The sequence below is a fragment of the Plutella xylostella genome, chromosome 19 (assembly GCF_932276165.1).
Source record: "Plutella xylostella chromosome 19, ilPluXylo3.1, whole genome shotgun sequence".
NCBI classification, from domain to species: Eukaryota; Metazoa; Arthropoda; class Insecta; order Lepidoptera; family Plutellidae; genus Plutella; species Plutella xylostella.
This window is the reverse complement of record NC_063999.1, coordinates 2,257,626-2,285,431: the sequence shown is the minus strand read 5'-3', so window position 1 is coordinate 2,285,431 and position 27,806 is coordinate 2,257,626. Positions and strand designations below refer to the sequence as shown.

Sequence of the window (27,806 nt, the reverse complement as noted above, 5' to 3'; positions counted from 1 at the left end):
AATGATACGTAAATATAGGTACTGTTATGAATACTATATGTATACCTGAAACGTTCTTATTGTGATAAGCTTTACTATTTGGAATCAATAAAATAACTGCAATTAGACAATAAGTTTTTTATTATAATTTATATTTAACGTCCAAAACATTACAAATAAAATGGGCATAGAAATTTTAAACAGTTTCCGATAAAAAATAAACCCAAAATAGGTCTGTATAAGATAAACTGGTCACACTGAAAAACATATTTGATACGACGTTATTGTTCTTTGTATTATTCAGTTTATAGGTATCTTATGCAGACTTATCCTGCGTTTACATTAACAATTTTTGATCAATAATTATTTAGATTTTGTACTTTTCATTGGTACGTCACTATTTTTGATAAGTTGTGCAAAAAGTTGATTTTTCTAAAATTCATAAAATTTAAATTTTGATTCCGCAACATTTCTTTTTAGATTCGATTTAAAAATAAAATGGACTAGATCTATATTATAGTCATTAAACCTAAATAAATATGATTACATCAATAACATTATGAGATTTTTAATCAATAGAATATCCATCGAACATTTACACCTAAACGAAACATACACATGTAACACATGACATGACAGTACACACTGAGCTTAGCGCTAGAGGGTTTTTAGCTATGTCTTTTTATCATACTATTTTTATATTAAGTCATAAACAATACCTATAATTATATTTACTTAATTACATCAACAGAAGTTTATTTATGTTTTACGGCTTTTTTTATAAACAAACCAATTTTTAAGGAATTTTTAATTTTCATTACTGTATAAATTCATTTTTTGTGTAAAAAATAAATTTTAACTAAAACATATACAGTTTATAATAAAATGGAATGCAATGAGTACTGTTTTGGGAGTAAGTATTTAACATACGAGAAGTATCTATTTATCCAAACTATTTTATAAGTTATAAATACTTTCACAGTGTAGATAGATACCGTCAATTTATCGAACAAATTACGATATTTGTTTACGTGTTTTAAAAATATGGAAATCTAGAAAATTTACAAAAACCTTCACATTTTAAAATACTTCGAAAGATTCTTAAATAAAATTACTATCTTTGGTACAAGGCAATATAGAAAAATATGATACTTTTCAAAATGTTGTATATGAAAATGACCTTTTTGTGCTTTTTCTTACATGACGAGAAATTTGAAAAGAGTAAGTAATTTATTTTTATTTTAGGCCATTCTTCTATTCTAGGCATTGAAAAAGTTCAAAGATACCCTAAGTTTAATTTTGTAGAAGATATGGTTCAGATATGCAATAAAAGTATTAATACGAAGATATTATTAAGGTACGGCAACGATGATTGACTTCTCTTTAGTGTGATGCTCAAAATCAGTTTCACGATTCGAAGTCGGTTAATATTTTAACGATTAAGAAATCGCGAAAGAGATTAAAAGTACCTAAGGTCGTGCAAATTAGGCGCACTTTCAATCTTACATTAATGGCACAGTTAGAACACATCGAAATATTATAAGCTCTATCTAAGTATTAACAATATCTACATACATGCTTTCAAAATTCAAAATCGATTACAGATACACAATTAAATAATTCTCAAATGCTTACACCAGATTTTAAAGGTATTTAGTTAAGACACAATTATTTACGTATTTTTGACATATTAGTAAATCTAGAGTCAACTCAACAATAAATATACTTACATATTTTTAAAATTATAATAATATCATTTCAATTAAATTCATCCAAAACAATTCTCTCAGAGACAAAATCTTTGCTACGCAAGAATAATAAACTCTTTTCTAAACAAAAATATACGCCTACTACAACAGAACAACATTTTTTACATCACAACGTAATACACACTGAACTAACTAGCATTATTGTCTTTCACTAAAATAACGCTATCGTTGAACACAGAACAGTTATTTCTAACGCGTTGTTGGAACCGTTATTTATAACGTGTTTTTGTAATCGTAATTTATAACGCGTTTTCGTAATCGTTATTTATAACGTGTTGTCGGTACCGTTATTTATAACTTATTATTTTAAAGTAGTTTTCGTTCAGTGTTCGCCCTTCTCTAGCTCGGTGAGTTCGTGCGCGGGGGCCAATTCTCGGTCCGTTTGGTTCTGCGCCCGCGACTTGTCGATGTCTCCTTGCGACAGAGACGACACGATGATGGCTCCGAGCGCGTCGCATACCACGTTGATTGTTGTGCGGAATCGGTCGCTGGAATTAAATAAATCATTATAATAATAGACGCATTTTTCCTGAAATAAAAATGACATATTATGTATCTAGCCTATCTGAAACCTAGTTAAACATTGTGAGATATGGCTTTTCGACTTTCTCCGTGTTCGGCATCATAAGGGTCACAGTGACAGTTAAATAAAGTCCATTTTTATCTCCACCTTTAATTTGCAAGGTGCGGGTGCCTATATAAATAGAGTGAGTCGCCCGCGCGCCTCAGTTGTAATATCACCATGCAGAAATGACTAGGTTTCAGATAGGCTAGATACATAATATGTCATTTTTATTTTAGGAAAAATGCGTCTATTATGTAGTCTGAGCCTATCTGAAACCTAGTTAAACATTGTGAGATGTGTTTATTATCGCATGGTGGAGAGAAAACCAACTGTGACCCATAAGCTACTGATGAGTATATCAGTAGATAAATATTTGAATCTATAAATTTATAATGCATAGATTTCTAGGTAATAGATATACTAAAAAGAAAAGTATAAGTATACATAAGACTTAAGTACTTCCTTATTATTCCTGACTTGTCAGAAAGTTATGGAAGGTATGTACCTATACATACCTATAGGTAGGTATTTATACATATGGATACACACAGTGCCTCTTCGAAAGCAATACTTATAAGTAATTATTGATCAAAATCTTGTTATTGTCAAGGCAATATTTTTAACATACACTAGCCGAATGGATGGAACCAGTGAAATACTTTGCAACAATATTTAAAAGCTGTAAAATGTAGAATATCGATCCAGGCCGCTGGGGCTCAGGTCAGCACATGCTGACTAGGGTATGTAATTCTGGACTGACCTCAGAAATGCAGCAGCCGACCCTGGAGCCTCGAGGACCTGCTCAGTCAGCCCCGTACGACGACATGGCCTGCAACACCTGGCGCGGCATCTAGTCCTTGGAACGAGGAGTGGTGCTTGAAGGGAAGATAATTTTACTAAATATCTCAGCCTCATCAGCTACTGGAAAAGATTAGATGAAGGCTGTGACACTGGCGGATAACTAAGTATTCAGTTTTTCAAAACATGATGCAGGTCACTATAGTCATATTCTAGATTGACAAGTAACACACAGTCTAATTTTGTATTCTAACTAACTCGGCGGTTAACGAGTTCCTGTGCAGTCCTACTAGGAAGGAAAATTATTTTATAAGCCTTTGCACCGATTTTGTGGGCTACTATCATTCTGTATCATCATGTGTGAATATTATGAGCTCTGGCAGCATTCCTTGGTAGATGACATCAATTAATAAAGATTGATTAGGTAACACAACAAAAACAATTGTAATAGTTGATAAATGAAACCCAGCTAACATGTCTTAGCTGGGTAAGTAAATGCCACCAGGACAAGTAAAATGTTCAGAACTTCATATGAAAAACATTAACAAGGTACCTTTAGGTATGTTCGTCAACACTAAGGGCAGGTCTCGGCCAAAACCTTAAGGCTTCGCCTTGTTGCAACTTCAAAGGTACGTAGGTAGGTACCTACTTACATTGTTGTAGGTTCGATTTTGAAACCATTAAGTCAACCTAGATAAAACAAAATAAAATAGCTCGATTAAATAAAGATGGTACGTAAAGATGTTAGTTGTACCTGATCAGACCTGATGCAACGACAGCCAACATAGACTCTCTAATCTGTGGAAGCAACAACATGGTGGCGGGAACATGGACAGTTGGACGAGCCACCTCGAGCCTGACTTATCAATCAGAACTGACAGTTCGCCAACAGCAGATAGCTTGCGGCTATCTATAGGTAAACTTAGGTAGTTAGCTATACCCAAGAAAAAGGGAACCCTAGGAAGGTTAGTTACCTACTTCAGCGACCTGGTATTGCATTCTGAAAGAACTGCGAAGAGTTAATATTATGACTAATAGGTAATTATTACTTATTTAGAAAGTTTTCAGCAAACTCTAATAAATCAAGCAGCTACCACGTCACCGCTGCCCGGTTATAACTCTGTACTAGCTTAGTAGATATATATACCAGTTCTAGCCTTCAGCTAGAGGCCAGAGAGCTCCTAAATGAGATGCGAGTACGAGCATGACACAAGTAATTTTTTTTTTTTTTTTTTACTTGGTAACTAGTTACGTAACTAACTGAAAGATCCATAAAACAGTTGAGGATTACTCAAAATGGAATTGTGAAAACGGCACGTCTCCATCTTAACTCTTAACCAGTCAGTCTAAGTAGTTTCAGCAGATACAGTGTTGAAAAATAGTTATGAAACGTTTGCGCCAGAATCGAATTAAAAATACATTTTCATTAGAGAAGCCGTTTAGGCATGAATAGGTACTTTCACCCTTTGGATTGTGCTCCAAATGATGACCTTCGAAATTCATAGAAATTTAATGACGACTGCCATTGTTTATTATCTAGCCCCATACATTGAGTAGGGCTGCGGCTACGCGTGATGTGATACACAGTAGGTATATGCATGTTCACAGAATAGTGGAAGATATAATTTTACCAAAAGGTAGTCGTCTCGTGCAAGAGCACCGTTACTCGATTTATTCGATACACAACTAGTAGACAGCTGCTGCGTAGGAGGTTCACGCATTTTTCAACAAAGAGCTCGGATACACACTCACAATCCACTGGGACATAAAGAAGACAGCTAATATGGTGCCACTCAGAAACCGCGATGACACTCCGATCATGATCACCCGACAGTAGGATCATAATAAATTCGGTAACTTTAAGATAAGATAAGATTTCTTTATTTGTTAAACATGAGTAGGTATACACTTGTGAAGCGGTATGGTATAGCAACAGCGACTTTCACGAAATCAGGAATTAGCTCAGTGCTTTTAGGTTGAACACTCGCCGGTTCAAAGTGAATCCCACTTTGCTCACAGCCGAGAAAAGAAAAGACTCAAAGCTGGAATCTGCCGATGTGTCATGACACTTAAGATAGTGTCTGGGGGGTCACTTTATATGACGAAAAACGAACTTTCAGTGCACTGCGGCGCGAGCTATCTGTTTGTATGTATTAAACGTGCCGATTGCACGACAGCTCTCGTTCGTTCGTTTCTCATCAGTATAGAGTAACGCTCCTGTACTTACCGTGCGTCACCATTCCCATGAGCAGTCCAATGATCTTTAGGCAGTTTAGAACAAAAGCTGCATTAGACAGTTTCTTCAGCAGAGACATCGAAATAAAAAATTGATTGCACAACTATCCCCAGGAGCAGTCTACAGGTCACTTTGGGCAGTTCAGAAGAAAGCTGCTTTAATAGAATACCCTACCTCAACGGGGGCATCAAATTGAAGTGCTATAACACTTTTAGAAGCGGTGCACGTTACCCGATTTGTCGTCATCCATGCCGATGCTGCTACGGCGACTGCAGGTGGTTACTCAGGCTTCGTTGGTGTGCCCTTGTATGGCTAACATGACCAACCTTGGCAGTAAACGTTCGTCTGCATATGCCAAAATCACTGATGAATAGCGCACGTTACTCGATACCTTCTAAATAAGTCACTCATAATGATGGCTGATGATTATGATGACCGTGCTAGCAATAGTGCAGGCGGTTCCGCTGAGCATAAAATCTCTTCCCAGACAGGGGGCGTTTGGATCTGGCTCCCAGAACAGGAGTGCCAGGTGTGCGCAGCGATGCAGGTGGGACAACACAGCCGCCAGGGCAGGAGTGCATGGCTGGGTCTATGTAGCGATGCAGGTACCACAAACCGGTGGCCAGGGCCAGGACCGGGTGTACGCTGCGATGCAGGTGGCACAAAACGGTAGCCAGGGCCAGGACCGGGTGTACAGCCGCCAGGGCAGGAGTGCATGGCTGGGTCTATGCAGCGATGCAGGTACCACAAACCGGTGGCCAGGGCCAGGACCGGGTGTACGCTGCGATGCAGGTGGCACGAGACGGCGGCCAACCAACGCAGGAGCACAGGGCCGGGTGTATGCTGCGATGCAGGTGGCACGAACCGGTGCCACGAGACGGCGGCTAGCGCAGGAGCACAGGGCCGGGTGCAGGTTACACGAAACTTCAATTTCACCGAATCGGCCTGCCTAGCCTCAGCGGGTAGGTACCGGCGGATCACATTACTCGCCGCACATGCCACAATGTCCCAACATACTGAAACTCGGAGCCACGTGCTTCCTGTAAAAAATCCTATGACGGTCCTGGAAAGCTCCTGTTTGTAAAGACTTACATAAGCTATAATCAAGTGCATTATTGTAATAGCAAAGTTTTTATCAACTGTTTTCTAAAAATATTAGAAATTGAGGGTAGAAAAATATATTTTTATTATTTTTTCCCGTATAAAATTAACATATGCTTTACTTAAAGCGGTCATTAATGTAAGTATCTAGCTCAAGCGCCACTAGTAGGACCGGAATATGTGATCAATCATCACCACGACTATTGAATCGGACCCTACTGCGTGGGATAAAAACCCCAAGCGCCGGAGCATTATGACCAGTGGCTGAGCTTTTAAAAGCAGTAAATAATAGCATTTTACTCACGGCTTATCAACTCAAACCTTCGTTGCGAAATCCTCAGCAATGGCTGCGGGCGCAGCAGCCGGCAGGCCCCGCGCCGCCTGGTCCGCATCACGCTACAGCTCCCGGCAGCGAGGACTCCGCAAATTCAATATTATATTTTTCCCCGTCGGAGCGAAGCCGACGAGAACCGTGGCTACATTGAGCCATTTTGCCGAAGTGTTCACTTCAAAAATCAAAAACCAACTGAGGCGCGCGGGCGACTCACTCTATTTATATAGGCACCCGCACCTTGCAAATTAAAGGTGGAGAGAAAAATGGACTTTATTTAACTGTCACTGTGACCCTTATGATGCCGAACACGGAGAAAGTCGAAACGCCATATCTCACAATGTTTAACTAGGTTTCAGATAGGCTCAGACTACATAATATCTTACCACCAGTAGCAAATATATTGTTGGACTCTACTAATCGAGGCGCCGTTATTATTATTGTATTTTCATTCCAAAGCTTTAATTAATATAAAATTTATTGCACTATAATTCATCTTAACATAACCTGTGACTCACAAATCAACAAATAAACTATTTATAATATTATTCTAATTACAAATAAACCATAATACCTAATACAATTCATTTGTTATTATGAAAGTACCTAAATAAGACTATTAGACTACTACTTAACCTACATTTAATCAAAGAGACCTCCTCTTATCGTACCTGGCTCAAAGGTTCCCATAATGCTGGCTGCATTACCTCGCTGTATAGTCAGAGATACTCTTTGAGCCAGGTACGATCCCGAGCGTCGGTCTTGGCCTCGCTCTCTGAGGCGTCGGCTGAGGCTTAACAAAAACTGTTTTGCCTCAAAGCCCCATACTCCTGATGTTTCAACGGCAAATGGAACAAATTTGTAGTTTTTCGCTAGCAAGCTATATTTTGAGTGCTTAGCGGTCGCACCACCACCTATAATTTTATCATGGTAGCGTTTGAAATTTTTAATTTGTGTTAAAGTGTGTAAGTTTGGTTAGGGCAAACCACAAACAAACAGCTCTATTTATCAGACATACATTAACTACTGCATGGGCTATCACCTCCATGACTACCGAAGACCACATACAAGGTAGCCGGTAGTCAGTCAAACGAGGAAGTTCCAGAAAACGGTAACCAAGACGGTTGCATGTCAGCTTTCCGAAATTCGTTAAATTAATGCATCCTCCTCGGCTGTCCGGCTCTCATCCTCCTCGGCTGTCCGGCTCTAGCAACGCGACGCGCTGTCATAGAATAAAGGTCTACAGATTGGACACTCTTCCTGAGATGCTGCGGTCTCCAGGTAAACACCATGGTTCCAACCCGGAACTTGCGCGGACATCATGCAACCCAACGGAGGATTCCGGAAGCATCACACTACGTAAAAGAAAACGTGAAGAAGATTTCTCCGAATGTTTCAAGCAGTTTAGCGCGGAAATCTCGGCTACGCTTAGCACTTGGAAATTGGCATTCGAAAAAGAACTGTCACAAATAAATACTAACCTAAATAATATAATAAAAAGTGACCTGAAAAAGTTATCCGAAAACTCACTGGAAATGAAGGCAGAGATCTCTAATATTCGTAAGGAATACGCAGAAGTTAAGAGCTCCATAACCTCAATGAAATCTGATTTTAATTCGTTAAAAGGTGATGTTTCTGCGCTGCAGCACGCTACTCAATTTATAAGCGACCAGCACGATGATCTCAAGATTAAATTCGACAACCTCTCGGAAAGTACTAAAAAGATAGAAGGCATGGAAGCTGAGCTAGTAGAAGTGCGTAAGCAAAACCGCCAATTGAAGCAAGAGATGATTGAGAACGACCAAAGAGAGCGACAGTTAAATTTAGAAATAGTGGGATTGCCTGAGCTTAAAGAAGAAAACTTGAACGAAACTCTCATTAAAATCGCGAAGGAAGTAGGAATAACCTTACTGGACAGCGATATAGTTCATGTAAACAGAATTACTCCGAGAGCTAAGGTCCCTGGCCGCTCGAGAGTAATAATTGCCAAAATGAGGAACCGGTTACTAAAGGATAACATTATCTCTTCCGCGCGGAAATCTAGGCTTACTACACAATCTATGGGCCTAGGCGGAGAACCGAAGCCTGTATTCGTTAATGAACATTTATCAATGTATAACAAACAAATATTAAGGATGGCTAAAGACGCTGCTAGGATGAAAAATCATCAGTTCACGTGGACAAAAAATGGGAGGATATACGTGAGGAAGAACGATACATCTCCAGCCATAAGAATCATCACGGAAGACGACCTGAAAAAAATTATGTAAGGAACCTCGTTTTTCAATTAACCTGTACTTATTCTGTAATAGTGTCTTCATATAAATATTTACAGTATCATAAAAATACTCTGTCTCTGGTTGTTATTGTATGTCGCTTCTACATTAACGGTTCTAACTACTCTTTGATAAACATTCTTGTAATATATATTCGTAAAACTAATGTGCGAGCCAGCCCCCAATGTAAACGATTCGAACATCAATCATATTTACCCAATAAACTATATTTATACATATTATGTGTCTGCAATATTGTTTATATATATGCACTGTATATCGTATACTCATATCACTCACTGGAAAGCCCAAAATTACATACTTACGTGAACGTTGTTGTGGTGTTGTTGATGACCTAGATAAAAAAAAAAAAAAAAAAAAAAAAAAAAAAAAAAAAAAAGTTCAAATTACAGTTTTATATTAATTATTATCTTTACGCGGAACTTCTAATATCATTCGTGTCTCAGCTTAAATCCGCACACTCATTTAGCGCACGCTTATTACTCATGTGTCGATGCATCACTAACTTATTTGTCGTAACTTTTGGCAATTACCCACTTTCAATATATTTTGTTTGCTATTTAGATATTGTCGTTTGTTTTTTATTTATAGATAATGCGATAGATGGATCTCAACCATAATGTCTGTTCCAAATAATCTAAGTGTTTATTACCAAAACACATGTGGGTTGAGAACGAAATGTTTACAGATAAGTCAAAGTATACTCTCTAATAATTACGATATTATTATAATAACAGAAAGCTGGCTTCATGAGGGCATCTTTGACGGCGAATTATGCGACAATAGGTACGACGTGTTTCGGAGGGATCGCGACCTAGCGGCATGCGGCAAAACAACGGGGGGCGGGGTGATGATACTTGTGAAGCAGGCGCTGGGGGCGGTGCGGCTCGCGCTCGGCGCCCCCCGCACCACCGAGATGTTGTCGGTGACGCTGCCGGCCCGCGCGCTCTCCGCCGCCTCCGACCTTCACATCTGTGCAGTGTACATACCACCCGAAGCCCGGCAAATACCGTTAGATATAGATAGCTTTATTGGGGAAATCTGTGGCATTTGCGAAAACGAACCACACCTTAATCACATAATTGTCGGCGACTTTAATTTGCCGTGTATCCGATGGGAGGCTACCACTCATGTACACCTTAAACAGGGTTCTATTGAGGTACAAAATGCCGCTATTAGCCTCGATTCTAAGCTTAATTTCTTGGGAATGACACAGTATAATAATATAAAAAATATCTCAAACAACACCTTGGATCTAGCGTTCTCAACGTTACCATTGGCGATCACTCGATGCGAATACCCACTCGTTAAGGAGGACCGTCACCATCCTGCGTTCACGTTTGAAGTTTTAGACTTAAAAATAACCCCCCTTAGGGAAGCGTTGACATCTAAACGCAACTATTTCCGCGGTGATTATATTAGCATGAATAGCGAGTTTAACGAAATCGACTGGAAAATAATATTAAGCGATTCCAACACGGTGGATGAGTGTGTCGATGCATTATACAGCGTAATAAACGAAATCATTAGTAAACACGTCCCCCTCGCAAAAAGATCTACAAGGCATAATTATCCATCCTGGTACAGTGATGCGCTTATAAAAATAATTAAAGAAAAGTCGAAAGCTCATGCACGATGGAAAAAACATAATAATTTGCTCGACTACGATGAATTTTCGTTACTAAGAACGAGACAGCGTCGTGTTCAAAATGAGTGTTATAAAAAATACATAAGTCGAATACAACAAATTGTAAAAGATCAGCCTAAAGCTTTTTGGTCCTACATAAAATCAATGCGTGGAGGCTCGAATTACCCCAAAATGCTAACTTACAATAATGACAAATTTACAGACGGCAAGGACATTTGTGATGCATTTAACAGCTACTTCTCGAGTGTATTTGGGGTCCCCTTAGGCGATGATATCCCGTCTCCGGAGTTTGAGGTCCACAGTGACTCGATATCGAGGCTATCGTTCTCTGCGTCAACAGTGGAGACATATCTTGGTGCTATCAATATAAACAAGGGTGCTGGAAGTGATGGCCTCCCACCCGTATTCTGGGTAAAATGCGCAGCTTCCCTTGCACCACCGATTGCCATAATTTTTAATAGGTCTCTTGTCGAAGGCACATTTCCATCTAAATGGAAAGAAGCAAACATAGTACCTATACATAAAAAGGGCACCAAAACACGAGTCGAACATTACAGGGGAATATCAATATTAAACATAGTCGGAAAGATATTTGAAAAAATGGTATATAATGGGATTTATACGCTCATTTCTCGACAGATACCTGAACAGCAGCATGGATTCCTGAGGAGAAGATCGACTGTTACTAACCTAGTTTGCTTCACGAAGTTCTTGTTGTGTAACATGGAACGCGGTGGGCAGGTTGACGTGATCTACACGGACTTCGAAAAAGCTTTCGACCGGGTGGATCACGCCATCCTGTTGCAGAAACTTCAGCAGCTAGGAATCCATGGTGACCTTCTTCGATGGGTCAAATCATATTTGTCAAATCGCTCGCAGGCTGTGGTACTGGGTGGCTACAGGTCAGATGTGGTTTCCATTCCAACAGGCGTACCCCAAGGTTCACATTTGGGTCCTTTATTCTATAATGCTTATATATATGATATAAATAAGGCCTTGGCCACATCTAATCACCTTCTATACGCAGACGATAAAAAGGTATATTTTAAAGTGCGAAATCAACAGGAATGTGATGCTGTTCAGGCAGATTTAAACTCGTTATGCGATTATTATGTCAGGAACAGAATCACTGTCAATGTCAGTAAATGCGCGTGTGTTAGTTTTACGCGGAAGCCCAAACCCATTCACTACCACTATAACTTCAACGGATCTGCAATACAAAGAGTAAATAATATTAGAGATCTCGGGGTATTAATGGACTCTAAATGTTTATTTTCTGACCACGTTGACTACATCACTACCAAAGCATACAGAGGTCTTGGTTTTGTCATTCGTTCCTGCAAGCCTTTTACGGACATAAGTGCAATAAAATCCGTTTATTATGCATATGTCCGTAGCGTTTTAGAATATGCAAGCCCTGTTTGGTCTCCTAATTACTTGATATATAAACACCGATTAGAAAATATACAAAAAACTTTTATAAACCACCTAAACTACCGACAGCGCTACTCTGTAAATACATATTTGGATGGATGCCGTAAAAATAATATCCCTACGTTAGAAGAACGCCGTATTCTGTTGGATATGGGGTTCCTATACGATCTGATGCTCGGTCGCGTGGACTGCGGCTCGCTGGTGGGCTCGGTGACGTACCGCGCGCCGCGCCGCCGCACGCGCCACACGCCGCTGCTGCACGTGCCGCCGCATGCCACCAACTACGCCAGTAACGAGCCTCTCACGCGTGCAGCCGCCACATACAACAAGCTTTTCAGTGAGATAGATATGTTTCACAACTCAAAAGACACATTTAAAAGACTTATTATACACAAATTACTTAATACAATAAAATAATATTATTTTATTTTGCGACCTCTCTAAATAAATAATTGCAGTGATTTTCTTCAGCGTTCTTGGATTTGTATTAGGTATATACGTTTATTATGATATGTACGCGTATGTATGGTATATGTGTGTATGTGCATGAAAATATGTATTTTAGATTTATTTCGATGTAGTGTAACCTCAGTAACTGTTATCATCAATGGTAGATTCCTATTAAGTTCTTTCTAGCATTTTGTTTGTAAGTAGTATTAATTTCTTTGGTTAGATAGTTATAGTTATTTCTATTATTTACCTAGTTGAAATGCACTAAGTTAATTTAGGGATACCTGTTATTGGCCTTACTATTAAGATTTAAGTTTTGTTAAAATTATATTGTTACGCTGTTGGTGTTCTCAATAAACATATAAACATATAAACATATAATGGTTAAGTATTAAATAAATAAAAAACTAAAACACTTTCATACATTACACACTGGGTACATATTTTACATTCATTTATTAGGAACCCTACGTAAAGCCACAAGGAAGGAAACTAAAGTTTGTCTTGGAGAAATTCACTAAGGCTATAATAGGCTTTTTCAAGGTGGAGATAATAGGTTTCTTGGTTGGCTGTACTCACAGAAGCCAGTCAACAGCAAGGATGATGGAGACGTCCTCGGCGGGCAGGTTGACGGTGTCAAGCACCATCACCATGGTGACCAGGCCGGCCTGCGGGATGCCGGCCGCGCCGATACTAGCCGCGGTCGCTGTCACGCTGCGGAGGTAAAGACCAAGGGATTAGTGGAGAAAGTTACTGTTTGGCGAATCAGTGCCGTCGTGAAGGTTATTGGTGAAATGTGGTAAATGTGCGTTCCCGGGTCACATGGTGACCTGCGGGATGCCGGCTGCACCGATACTAGCCGCCGTCGGTTTTTCCAGTAGTTGGTGTCCCAAGAGGTCAAAGAGCCAATCGCCAGGTAGTTCACCGGAGACTTTTGTCCACCACTAGGGGACCAAAAAGAGGCTACAAAAACTCACCTGACAGCAACAATTTTCCCGAACGACATCTCGACAGTGCGGCAACCGCCTCGTACAGCGTCGTGCCGTCCATGTTGATGGTGGCGCCGATTATGATCACGAAGGTTTTTGGAGAAATCGGGCTTATAAGAGGAGCCTCACCGAGTGACTTGATATATCCCGACTTAGATTAACAACGCAAAGTTTTTACCGTGTCAGCTCCAAGTAGCTAACACCAGAAACTTATGGAGCAAGCATTGGGACGCTTTTTTCCAGCAGTAAGGCACTAAGGGGCCCAAGAGGCAATCGCCAGGTTATCGCACTGTCGTGCAGGAGGCAGCCACCCTCGGTATGAGCTGGCACAAAGTCGAAGGCGTAGAGTGAGCTACACTTTGAGCCCTATGTCCCTGATTAGGGATCCCAGGACGTGATGATGATAATAATTTACCCATCTGACAGCTACAATCTTCCCGAACGACATCTCAACATTCCTCAGCTGCGCGATAAACAGTGCGGCGACCGCCTCGTACAGCGCCGTGCCGTCCATGTTGATAGTGACGCCGATGGGGATCACGAAGTTTTTTGGAGGAATCAGATTAGAGGATCCTTTCCAAGTGACATAGTTAGATAAATCTTGGTAGATATCCAGGCTTTGTCAACAACAACAACTAAAGGTTTTTACCTCTTCAGATTTTTACGCAGTGAAGTAAGCATCGGGACGCCTTTATCCAGAAGTAGGACACTAAGAGGTCCAAGAGGCCGTCGCCAGGCAGTTTACCAGAGACCTGTGGAGCAAGCATCGCGAGGCCTTTGCCCACCACCAGGACACCAAACAGGGTACATAAGAACAGTACCCACCTGACAGCAACAATCTTCCCGAACGACATCTCAACATTCCTCAGCTGCGCGATAAACAGTGCGGCAACCGCCTCGTACAGCGCCGTGCCGTCCATGTTGATGGTGGCGCCGATGGGGATCACGAAGCGGGTGATGCGCGGGTCCAGACCCATCTCGTCGCAGCAGCCTATCGTGATCGGCATCGTTGCTGAGCTGGGGATGAGGAAATAAAGAAGTTGGTAATTATTTATGGTAGGTGTAAGGGATGATTTATATTAGAACCGGCCGGGGCACTTTTGTATGAAGTTTGGCACGGCCGAGCCACTGTCACGCTTGACACTTCATACAAAAGTGCCCCGGCCGGGGCACGGCACGTGTACGGCCCGGTCTAATATAAATCATATGAGAGGATAATTGCCGGAATATATATAGAATTGGTATTTTACTTTATTCGCTCCAGTGGTACCTCAGCTCAGTATCCATAATCATCAACCTATAACTGTCAACGAATGCATAAAAGCCTCTTCCAAGGACAGACCACATTATGTGTCCTCCACATTCCACATCCTTTCATGCTACATTTCAAGAAGCTGAATGGCGTTCCATGCCACGTTTGCTCTGGCTGTGATCTCTCGTTCTCGATTCTTTGGCAGATATGAAAACCTTAACTACTGTCTGATGGTCCAGCAGATTTTAAAAATTCATTTTTAGACCTTAGTCAGCGAAGATTGGTATAATGCAAACCAAACCTACTAACCTGGAAGCGGTTCCAAACGCCGTCGCCATGACCTGACCCATCTTCGCAATATATCTGCACGGGAGCTTCTTCGTGGCCAGTATGAAGAGGATGCTGAGAGTCCCGAAGCCGTGCAGGAACAGACCCAGGAGCACCGTGAGGAAGTACATGCCGAGACGACCCACCAGGTCCGCGAATGACTCGATCTCCATGATCTTTGCTGTCACCAGGAAGAAGACTCCCAGAGGTGATAGCCTGGAAAAGGAGAAAAATACATTTAAAGACATTCGATCATGAATACCGCATCCTCGAGTTGATTTTATCATGTTTTCGCCTACATATCGCCTTCTGTGAACCCACCAGGTTCGGTGAATGCTTGTAATTATGAGGTAAGATAAAAACGTAGCTTCGACTAACTACCTATATTTAGGTATTGTTAATATAATGAAGACATAGAAAAACTCGGAGTCGGTCATACTCAATGAATGAAGATTCTGAAGTCCCTGTCAATCGGAGACTTACTACAGCACACCGTGTTTTTTCAAAATACGCAGAATATTTTTGATGACTTTCACCTGTCTCTTCTGATGTCTCCTTCATTTATTATGAGCCAGTCACTCACCAGATGACCCAGCCAGTGATGATCATCATGGCCTCGGACAGCGTGTGGAAGAAGTCCTGCAGCGGGCGGCTGCGCTCGCCCATCTTGCCGAGCGTGATGCCCAGCACTACGCTGAACGCCACCAGCCCCAGCACGTTGCTGCCGCTCTGGTAGTCGCCGGCTATCTTGTACGTGTCCAGGTGACCTGGAATCAGGATTTGGTGTGGTTGGAACAGATTCGTAGTCGAGTCGGTAGTAGAAAAAGGATTTTGCGTGCGGGCTTTTTAAGGATGTGACGCGAATGCGACGCAACCATTGGCCCCTTATGTTTGACGAGTCCACGACGCGTTGATGACCCGTTTTTATAGGCGATCATGGGTTGCGTCGCTTGAGAGTCGTGTCGTGACTCGTGTGAGTAGGAGCTAAGTAGCGAATGTTGTGGTCCGACTGATTTTGGTCACGGTGACCGCGAAGATCAGACTCTTCGCACGTGAGCTCGTTTGAAGCTTGTATAACTTTTATACGTGGCTTATGTAGCCTATCTTATTCGAGAAAATCCTCGAACAATTTAGTAATAGAATGTGTTTTTTTTTTAATACCTATGTCTATCAATTTTATTTCGGATTGCATTTTGGAGTAAGTAGGCTCAATATAAAAGCGATAAAAGTTTCGTTTTTGTCAAATTAGTGTTGTTGTAGACAATAGGGAATATGCATATATATTTTTTATATTCTTATTCAATAGTTTTACATCGCTTTAATATAGTAAAAAAAATTCAACCCCAAAAGAAGTTATTTAAGGTATTTTAAATAAAGTTAAAAATTAGCAACCGACACGACCACTGTAAACACCCGTCATGAGGGCGCGCTAAAAAATAAATATAATCAAAAATTTTGATAGAGGCATAATTTTGAAATAACAAAGTTTATTAAAAATAATATTTGACCTTTATTTGAATCAAATGCATATTCCCTATTAAAAGTATTTAGGCAATTATGTTAAAAACAAATTTAATGTTTGGCTATTTGTTTTAAAACACATCTTAGTAAAGGTTTCCTGACATATTAGGAGTACTTAAGTACCTTTAATGGCAAGTGTGTCATTTTGGTCGTAGACCAGTCTTGTTCGGTAGGTGGCGATCGTCGCTTGCACGAGGTTTTCTGGAAACAGGTTTCTGAAATGTAAAAACGTACAGTTATGTAAATTTTATAACTGTTATTAAAGTTGGTAGCGTTGATTGGTAATATTTGCGGGTAGTTTTTGGACACCTATGAAATCACATTCTGGGCAGCACGGCATTTTTATTGGCTGATGATGAGCATTAATGAATTAATCATTTGCTTATTATAATATTCTGTGAAGAGCATCTATGGAATATCTTCAATATTTTCAGCCTTTCGGCTTAAAATACCCTTGATAATGAATGATACCTAGCAACTAGCAAACAGAATACTGTAGTCCCCAAGACTGACGATATGAACTCACAATAAATCCTAATTGAAGCCAGGAACAGTCCTCAACTCCGCACGCATCGCTACGTCACTGCTGTGGTACTATGGTGTGATGTGAGTTACTCTACCCCAACATTTGTCAATCTTCACAGTAGTAGTCATAGAAAGAATAAGTACTTAGATTTTGTTTCATGAATTTCACATTTGCATAATTACTAAACAAACATATTCCCACACCAACCTCACCTTTCTAGATGCGAATGTATCCACTTGCTACGGTGGTGTATACAGTAATAAGTCCACTTTTGTAAGGTTGACCTCGCGACCTCATAGCAATAAAAAAGATTTTAGCGAGCGAGTTAGAGTTCCATGGTAGCGAAACAACGATGAACCACAAAATTGCATTATCAGTGTAGTAATGTCACCTGACATTTGTGCCCGGTTTAGCCGCGCTGCTTATTTGATTGTCAACGGGAGTTAGGGCTGCCAACACACACTTTTATATTTATTGATTGAATAGTAGTTTAGTACCTACGGCTCTTTGCCCCTTGTTTCATCTAGTCATACATTTAGTTCTACATGTTTGACTAATAAGAAAAAAAAACGCTTTTTATGACTTCTTTGAACACGTAATGGTACTAATTTTTGTCGTTCGAAATCCTTTTGATATTTTGATAACGGCAAAGAAAAACTAACTTTATACTTACTAGACAAAAGCGAATGTCAAAAACGCATTCTATTGCCGGCCGAAGTATTCATAAACATTTTTTTTTACTATTTTACCGTCTTTATTTACTAGATAGATTTATCAGCTTTTTACCGTGTCCGTTTTAAGCTTATAATATCTTTTACTAACTTAATTAGGTCTTTAAACGTTCAAATTGATAGTCATGCAGGATTAAAGGTTAAACGTAATTTAGTGACTCATACTATATTACAAGAATCCTAGTGTTAAACATTGTATTTGAAAGATGCATATTATTTTAACATCTGGTTAACGAGTGTCTAGTTTTTGTGGTAGGACCGGTGCGCGGTTGTGTTTATCTGCGAATACCTACTATTCGGTGTCGCGCATTAAACGAAGTACTTGACGTTCATTATGAAAAGTAAGATTAAACATCACCAAACTGATCATTTAACCAAATTTTAACAACAATGTAATTTTTTGAAAAGCCTACAAAAAACAGTACTTACCTACCTAAATAATAAATCTATGCAGATTACTTTTTTAAAACGCATTAGCATTCATCCCTTCAGGCAGACACTCGTTATTACAGGTAGACCCTCTAACAATCCTAATTTTCGAGTAAAATGGTCACGGTGACAACCCTGCCAGCAAAATGGGCCGCAGTATAAATAGCGAGCTGTGATGAAGAGTGACGAGACGGGAGCAGGCCGGGCGATGTGAACACTGCAAGTCACAACATACTACTAGCAGTGGCAGTGGAAGGAACACATGAAAAAATATGCTCATTAATGAAGAACCCTAAGTGTAGGGGAGAAAACTGATAAAATTCTCCCAAAAACGTAGAAAGATTGAAACGATTTGTTGTTCATTGTATACAGGGTGTTGCAAAAAGGGTATACTAAGCGGAAACCTACATGTGCAGCATGTTATATCTAAGGCCGAAAATAATATCAGAATTTCACGAAAAAAAAGTCATTCTCCATAGTAAAAAGTCACGTGACCAACAAAGTTCAATTTTTTACTTTTGATATTGGCTGTAATGTTTACTACCCTGTGCTTTAACTCTATTAAATGACCCACTAAACCAGACACGACTATTACGTATTAAGACGACTCTGGTCACCTAGTGCCCAGATTGTGGTCTATTACTCAGGTCAGAGGTCGAATCGCTTCTCGATTCATAAACAACCAATTTCAGACAATCCGGGCACCCGGCGGTGACCGCGAGCAAAATATACAGAGCAGTCCTTAGACAATAGACTTGATTTATCTGGAGATGTCTCTACGTATTCACGGTTATAATTTTTAGATGAAGACCACATAATATCTAGCTGACAAGATCTGCAAGCTACAAGTCCATTACAGATAGATTTTGAAAAACCGACGACCTAAGACAAGGAAGAGGAAGGCTGATTGAACTGAAGAGATGAAGTAGATTTTGTCTGACGCTTCTCGTATAAGGTCTATGTATAATGTAGAGTCGGCAACTGTAACATCTGAGCCAATTCGCAATCAAACAATCATCATTAATTTTGATCCTGATTCACTGAAAAGTGACTAAAACACAGTGAAATACTAGTGTTTATTAATGCTGAACTTCAGTGCATGAGAAAAGGTCATCCCTAACAACTCGTGGGAGGCAAACAGGCAAAGTGCGCCGCTGCCTACATTCAAATTTGATAATTAACGTTCGTGGAAAACGGATGGTGTAATACGATATCCATACTGCTGGGATGTGCATCAATTGCAATTGTGTCCATTAATCAGCCTAGTTATTAAAAGGGTGTGAAATATGTTGACACATTTTGCCGACAACCGCAAAGCGCCAATGAGCAATGCAACGCCCCCATAATTTTTCTCAGACAATCTTCTGAGTTGGTGAAAAACACTAAAGCTGTACTAGGTGTCCCATCATGGTGAAGACAGAATCGGGCTATCATAAGGCTCCTGTCGTGCATGCCTTTTTCAGATTCTATATGAATTTCATGAATACAAAGTATATAAGTAGGTAATCTACTTAATACCTTTTTTTGTTTGTAATCAAACTGATTCTGAATAATCAAACTTTAATATTCCAGAACTATTGTTAAAACTTACATTTTTAATTCGAGCAAATAAGTTTCACGCGGTCAAGTTTCAACAAATTATGAATAACATTTTTTTTATATTATTTTTCATGTCACTACTACAACCTGCTTTTCATGAAATTCACAAAATGTTCTAAGTTTATCAGCAACTAAGTATACTTTTAATATGCACAAACAAATAACCATGTACAGACCTATGTGGTATGTGTCCGTATCTAATACTTCTTTAGATTAACTAAGTGCTATGCTAACCGCAGCACTGATGTCGTTTACCAGCAAATAAACTACAAATTGCCAGTGACCTACGGGAGATTTCATTGCATTGTCTTGGACTACATCTGTCAGAAAATGATTCATCTTGACACTCGAATGTAACTGGGCTACGGCGAAGCAGCCACGACACTTTAACATCTAGGCTAATAGAATGATTATATTTGTTCGGACACGTACGTTACATGAGATTAGTAAACATTGTCATCATATTAGCAAACTGATAATATTTTGATAGTGTTGGTATTCGGAAATGAGAACATCATGTCAAATCGCCGCTTGACCAAAATTATAAATGTCGCTATTATAAAGATATCCACCAGTTATAAGAAATTCAAATAAACACACACTTTAATTCACACATTGATGTTCAAACCGTTCTAATTCTGCAATCAAGTCAAGTGTCAGGTTATTTATAATGTATACGTCTTCAGACAGTTAGTTCTCAGACTTCACCACGGTGACAACCCTAGTCCAGCTGTAGCGTTTTTTACAGACACATTTAGAAAAACTTTTGTTATTTCATCAAAAAGGCACTTTTACACAAAATTACAAGCTTACGCTAAGAGAGTTGTCGGGAAAGTGATCAACCCGACTGTCAGAAGTTTTTAAGCTGGAACATAAAGGTCACCGCACATATAACCCTTCGCGCCAGGCGTTCGCGAGCTCGCGTTCTACTGGTTGACAGAAGAAAAAGAGGCGATCCCTTTACACTGGTACAGTTATATATGCGGTGACTATAACACTGACTAACCTGATGAGATCCAGCAGCGTATCCGACGTCAAGGTATCCTTCTTAATGAGCTTGGTGGGCGTGGGCTGTGACCAGGCGGTCTCCTTGCCGGGCCGGATGGTGGTGACCAGGGCTATGCCGAGGATGACCGCACAGACTGTGGTCGTCATATAGTAGACTATCGCGCGGAGACCCACTCTGGAAGGGAGAAGGGATTATTGTAGAGAATTCAACACAATTAAGGGCTTGTACACAAAACTGCGACGTCGCATCGCAAAAATCTGCGACTGTTTGGACAGTTTTTCAGGGCAAATGCTTGATTACTTTTTAGGTTTTTGCGAAGCGACGTCGTAACGCAGTTTTGTGTACAAGCCCTAAGACTGTGTTCCCATGTTTTCACAACCACTAACAGTTTGAAAATGTATTGAATTTGACACTCGTTTTGACTTCGCGATAGGGCCGTTACATGGTTTCAGACATATGAATTGCAATGGTGCATCTTGTGATCTTACAAAAAACACTTCTATTTCATTTCTATGTTGCATTGAACCGGCAAGTAATCGCTATCGTAATAATCCATTTCATTAACGTTCTATGTAAAATTTTGGGGGTTGTGTTATTGGATCAATGCCTAATTCGATTTTATAAATAACGGTGAAGCCGATAGAACACATGGAATAAAAATTGCAAGACGTAAAATAAGTCTACTTGATTGGTATGTAGCATTATTATGTTTGCTAGCATGGCCTGACCTTTAGCTTGGGATAGATGATCGAGTTCTCTAGACCCCAAAACAAAACAAACCAACTCACTTGCCCGACAGGCTCAGATCCAGCGAACCTATAGCCGACACAATCGACGACACCAACAGCGGTACAATCAGCGACTTGAGCATCCTCAGAAACAGTTCTCCAGGGTACTGGAAGTACATGACGTCACGCCGGGACCACTCCACGCCCGAGGCTCGGAGGGACCAGCCCAGCATGGTGCCCGCCACCACGCCGATGATGGTCAGCATGGTGAGCAGGTTCTGCCGGAGGAACCCGACGCATTTGTTCGACCGCAGTTGCAGAGGCATCGTGGTGGAGACGTCTGTGGGGAGAGAGGTTGTGAGAGTTTTTGGTGTGTGAATTCTTTGGATTGGGTAAACGAAAATAAAAAAAGCATAGATGTTTCCCTTGGTCTTTTTTTCATACCATTTCAAGGCATATAAATGAATAAGTAGTTGTGGGTATCTATTAACTGCGGTTTAATATCTGATGAATAACAGCAGAATCACCCATTACAATGGCAGATTTTTCCGCAAAACTCGTATTGCAATTCTGATTGGTCGGTTTTGGGGCCGACACACGTGGGACCGGGCGGCCCCCCGCGCGGATGTGTGCGCGGAAATCTTTATTTAGTTATTTAGTGGTATCGCAATCAATCCGCACTCCCCTTCGCGGCTAACACAAGTACACGGGCATAATCTGTGGCTCACACGCATGTATGCCGCCGCTACATATGTACTTGGCTACGATGGAACGGCAGGTTCCAAATTGGAATAGTTGGTTCGATTTAGTTGGATGTTTTTTTTGTTAGTGGCTTGCTCGAACTGTGATTTGTTTAAGTAATATTAATCAATTAATTGCAATTATATTTCAGTTAATACCGAATGTAATTAAATAAATTGAAGTCACTTTCATTGCCAACGGCCGGTGTTAGAGGAGTTTTCGAGTAGCTATAGAGACTATAAAGAGCATGCAAGCGTAGTGTGGGACGCTGTCCGTAGCTGAATGGAGGATTAAGTCTAAGGACAGAGTGTTTTACTTTCCCCGGAGAGGCTTATGTCCAGCTGTAAACATGTGGTAAATGATCATAGGTACTGCTAACTATTAAAATGAACTGAGGGGTGTATCTTCGTTAACTACATGAGCCTTCCCTTATTGACGTCAGAGTAGTGTAGTAGTCATCAACAATTAACAAGTAACCTGAGCTGCTTCACACTTGACATAGGTACGTCCTGCTTTGCAATAAATATTCTTAACAAATACCTATACAGGAAAATATTCAATATCAGACGCCATCAAAATATTGAAATCGCAACGAACCAATTTGACTGATACTCGTATCAACATGGTTTTAGAGGTAGAGTTAGAGAGTGAAAAACCGTTAAATATTTAGGTTCCTAATTGGAGTAAGCACATTGACTAACTAAAGATGTACTTAAGTAAATATTTTTATGAGAATCTAAATTTAATTTAATGTTTAAAAAAATTGGGGTAAGTCATTTGGTGTAGACATTTTGTAAGTGGAACTTTTTCATTGCTTGTTAGTGTAAAAATATATTTATGTGGTAAGCATGTGGTAAGCCTATATGTAAATTAAGGTGTAGTTTAAAAAAAATATCTACGTATACCAAATCAAATATATAAATGGTAGGTATTTATAGGTATAATTTACGACACTTATTAAATGAGAATATTCAAACATAAACAGTTATTATATTGTTAAAAGTAATTTATTTTAATGGATCAAGTTGGCACTGAAACCAAACGATACTAAATATTTTCGTACCTAATTATAATTATCTAGACCAGCCTGGGCTGAATGACCTGAATTGGTTTTTATAGATTCATGCATATTATTCAACATATTTCATTTAAAACAACAGAGATTTATTGAGCGTAAAAAAGTAAAATACTTTAACTAATTACCCATTTATAGATGTAGAAATTTAAACATTAGAACAACACAGTAATCACATGTTACTCAGCCATTTAAAAAAATATGATAAATTAATTAAAATTTGGATTGTAACAAGAAGAGCGGTGGTAGCTCAGTCGGGTAAGCGCCCGCTTCTCACGCCAGATATGAGGGTTCGAATCCCGCTGACATGTACCAATGAGTTCTTTGATCATTTAAGTACAATGTATACCATCGCTCTTACGGTGAAGGAAAACATCATGAGAAAACCCTGCATATCTAGTATTAGCACATCTAGATGTAAACCTACCAACCCGCACTGGACCAGCGTGGCGTGGGAAATGGACCAACCTTAGGAAGGCAGTTTAGGTTAGAACTTGAGGATATACACAAAGGTTCCATTCGTGTGAGTCAGGTGCAGGTATTCCAGGTATACACCCCCATAGATAATAGAGAATAGAGAAAGCTAAGAAATAGTCAAAGCTAAGAAAGTAAAAGAACCCCATAAAAAATCCAAGCATTTTAACAATACTAAATAATATTTCTGTGTAGTTTTTACTGAAAATGTATCACTTTAGATAAACGTCTAACTAAGCCAATAGACATATCAATGACAGTATACATATTGTACATGACATGTATAGTATACGTATATGAAAATTCTGAAAAGTTTTCACTATGAAAAATCTGAAAAATCTTTTTATGTTGATATAGCTTCGGCTTAGAAGTTAATCTAAAGTAATACATTAGCGATGTCTGTAATTCGGAGGAAATATTGTAATAGACCTTCTTATTCTCTATCCTCTCCTATTTTATGGGAGGGTATATGTAACTATACCACTATACCTACCTACCAAAAGGGTCACCAAGGCCAAAGATCTTATATTTTGCCCTTAAGTAAGGGATCAAGAAAAGACAGGGTTTTATCCTACGCGCCCTAATTCTCAGTATATTGTAACTGAGTAACTGAAGACATGAAGGTTTTTTTTTATAACTTTTATCAGTAAAATTCACCACCGATGAATATAATTATAGCCGATTTAAAAGCAATGGCTATTCTTTTACGCTTGTAACGAAACTAATTTTGCAACACGAAGAAGTATAAATAGCAAATTAGCATAGAAAGTGGCGCCACCAATGCTGCGAGATATTATCTTGGCAATGTGCAAGTACCTACATGGGTTTTTTCCCTAGCTTATCCGTACTTGGCCCATTTTCATCTTTGCTTTTGAGTCTTGAGAATGAGCGAAATATTGGACTTGGAAAGATCTAATACCTTGTTGACCTAAATTCTCTCTCAATTTTGCGGAATCGTAATATAATATTGAATGTTGGAATGCTCTGAAAAGAATCAATTACTTACCGTCTTTACAGTCTTTACAGTAGCTGAAGTCACAAAAATATGCTATTTACCTACTCAAGTAATAATCATTGATTAATACTACAAATTAGGCATGGCCTAGTTATTTGAACGCTAGAGGCAGTGCTATGTTATTTCAGTTCATACTTAGCACCAAAGCATAGCTCAATGCATTCTTAGTGTGTCTTTTTATTTGAAAAGTAGGTTTTGTACTTATTGTTATACAGTAGTTAATTTGTTTTATAATATTTTGATTAAAAAGACACACAAATATTATTTACCATTATGCCAAGTATTAATGAATAGACAGATAATATGTTTAGAATGAATAGGTTAAAAATATCTATAAATTACTCAAACAATACTTTGTAGATTTGAAAACTCTTATTGTATTTTGGTAGGAAAGTTTAGGATCCCTTACTTAAATATTAGTGTGTGGTGTGTCGATGTCAATCATTCAAGGTGTAAAAAATTACATAAAACTGCAAATACCTATATTTTGTAAAAGATAGGACAATAATACCTATGTTGATTAAAAAATAATTATTCATGTTGGGTTGATCTCAATATTCTCAATGCTAAATTAAGAAAAAACTTAGACTTCAGACATTTAGGGGAAATAGTAAAATATTATAGGTACTTAGTAATTAATAATAAACATGTTTCCCCTAGCTTAAGCCTTTATTAATTGCATAAGTGAGGTCGACTCGCTCTTGACTGCTTTTTGAGATTTCGAAACAATTTTGTTGTCTGTTATTTATAGAAAAGCGCTCGTAGCGATGGTGATAATCCTTAGAGCTTAAAAGCTAAGTAACACTAGGTACCTCAACTCAACTTCCAAGTTATTAATAACGGCTGGAGCTGTTGCCATAGCAACGCTCGGAAACAAGTACTTGTTGATTCTAGCCGACTTTATGAACCTAGTACTGTCTTTTTGTTATGAAAGACTGAAGTATAACCGCTGAAGTTGCCTCACAATTTATAATTATGTAATCCCTACCTGAAAGACTTGCTTCACGATAGGGGTTTTTCGGAACACTCAAAGGTAAAAAACCTAAACTTATAACACCAAGTACCAGATTTAACTCCAAATTTTTAGATCTGTGGTCGAAAAGGTAGCCATTTGCGAAAGCGCTTTCTCCTAACCGTCGGCTGAGTGGATTATCGCTAACGAAGTGTAGCAAATTGCAGCAATGAACATTTCCGTTTGGTGCCGCGTATGTGGAAACCCTACCAGGATTCAGATGTCAGAGGTTCTGAACTTAGGGAGCTTTTAAGGGAGTGAACGGCGCAGCTTTACGGTTAAACCCTACCGTGGTTTGAACTCTGTAATGCGGGAGGGTTCACAGACGCAGCTCCAAAGCTTTCTGGTTATGAATTCCTAACGTTACTCAAACCCAACCTTGACTTATTATAAGTTTAATTAAATGCGCTCAAAGTATCGAAGACGATGAAAATTTACAAGAGCAGGTTAAGTATTTAACAATCTTAATGTGACTTTAAAACACCTGAAACTACCCGTACAGTAGTGTAATCAGGAGTTAGGATTATCTAGACTAGATGAATCTTGAATAAATTAATCATACCTGAAACTCATCAATGGCTATGACAAAATTTATGTAATGCTTAAAACATTAGTAATAATACATATTTATAAGTACAGAGGAGTAAAACATGTGCAAAAAAATATGGTGAGTAGTAAAATCTAATAATGTTACCTACATTATTATAATAATTAGCCAGAATGGTCAGAACCTACGCTACGATTTGTTTATAAGGCTGCGTTTCCAGTAGGCAAAGTGCTAACTAGTGCTCACTAGGCACGAGTAACGCCACTATTTGCATAAAGCGAGCGCAAAACTAGCGAACTGTGGAGTCTGTGGACGCTCGGCATACTCAACTGATACGCCGCTAACTCAGTCAACAGCAAACAGTTGGCCTACTGGGGACGCAGCTTTCAAGGATCACCAAGCAAAAGCTACGAGCTACGGTTTGACCTTTAAGTTAAATAGATTATGGCAAGTAGAGTGAGAGAGGAGAGTGTGCTGCGATAGTACTGCTGAACTACATAAGGAGTTCATTGATTTATTATTAGATTAGGTAAGTATATTTCAGGTAAATAATATACCACTTCGAACTTCCATTTAATAATTAAGTAGGTACCTCCTGAAAAAAAGATAAGTAAGTAGCAACAGAAAATTACTTATACAGTTATTTATAATTTATTACAAAGCCTGTATTATAATAATGATAAATGTTTACGACAAAACCTGTAAAAATTACAGTTTCATAAAATTATTTCATGTAGCAAATGTTCCAAAGGACGCGTCTGGAATATCCACACCATTCTTTTGTCGAGATTTGCGAATCTGTCAGTCACAATTTACGGAGCTTTTAAGCACTCACTAACTTAATTACACATCGCATGGGCATGTTAACAATAATTACTTAAATTAATAATAAAGTACTTACCCATTCCGGGTTACTAATGGGTCCCAACAGATTAGGTTTTAAAAAAATATCTTTTACGGCCATATTTGTTTCTAAAAAGCTCAACAAGTGTAAACAAAATTTTCCTCCAAAAAATAGTTTTAACAAATACGTACCTACGGTTTTCTAAACAAATCTCGAGTGGTCAGGCGGTCACAATCACCACTATACGTGAGTGCGCGGGTGCAGCGATGGCATAACTCGCGAGCGTTTATTTTTGGCGGGACGTGCGCTGCCGTCCGCGTCCAGAGGCCGACTGACGAGCGTGGCTGGTCCTGGCAGGTCCTGGGGAGGGTGGGGAGGG

General features: G+C 39.3%; 1 protein-coding gene across 1 annotated transcript; it reads right to left on the bottom strand.

The window, feature by feature from the left end:
- Positions 1-107: 107 nt before the first annotated feature.
- Positions 108-27,806, bottom strand: LOC105392285 (excitatory amino acid transporter). Its single transcript, XM_048628029.1, has 9 exons — positions 27,619-27,806; positions 21,780-22,059; positions 20,989-21,165; positions 16,821-16,912; positions 15,760-15,943; positions 15,159-15,392; positions 14,423-14,614; positions 13,188-13,322; positions 108-2,236 (listed from the first exon to the last, which is right to left on the bottom strand). Exons 2-9 carry the CDS (start codon positions 22,043-22,045, stop codon positions 2,071-2,073), a joined length of 1,446 nt encoding a protein of 481 aa, XP_048483986.1. The 5' UTR covers positions 22,046-22,059; positions 27,619-27,806; the 3' UTR covers positions 108-2,070.

Bases quoted from the DNA above. Each gene is read 5' to 3' on its own strand.
- LOC105392285 (XM_048628029.1), bottom strand. From the start codon at position 22,045: ATGCCTCTGCAACTGCGGTCGAACAAATGCGTCGGGTTCCTCCGGCAG. The intron at 15,944-16,820 runs GTACTTAAGTAC...TCCTGATTCCAG, and splicing joins TGACACACTTGCCATTAAAG to GTCACCTGGACACGTACAAG. The intron at 13,323-14,422 runs GTGGGTACTGTT...TTACCTCCGCAG, and splicing joins GGGAAGATTGTTGCTGTCAG to CGTGACAGCGACCGCGGCTA.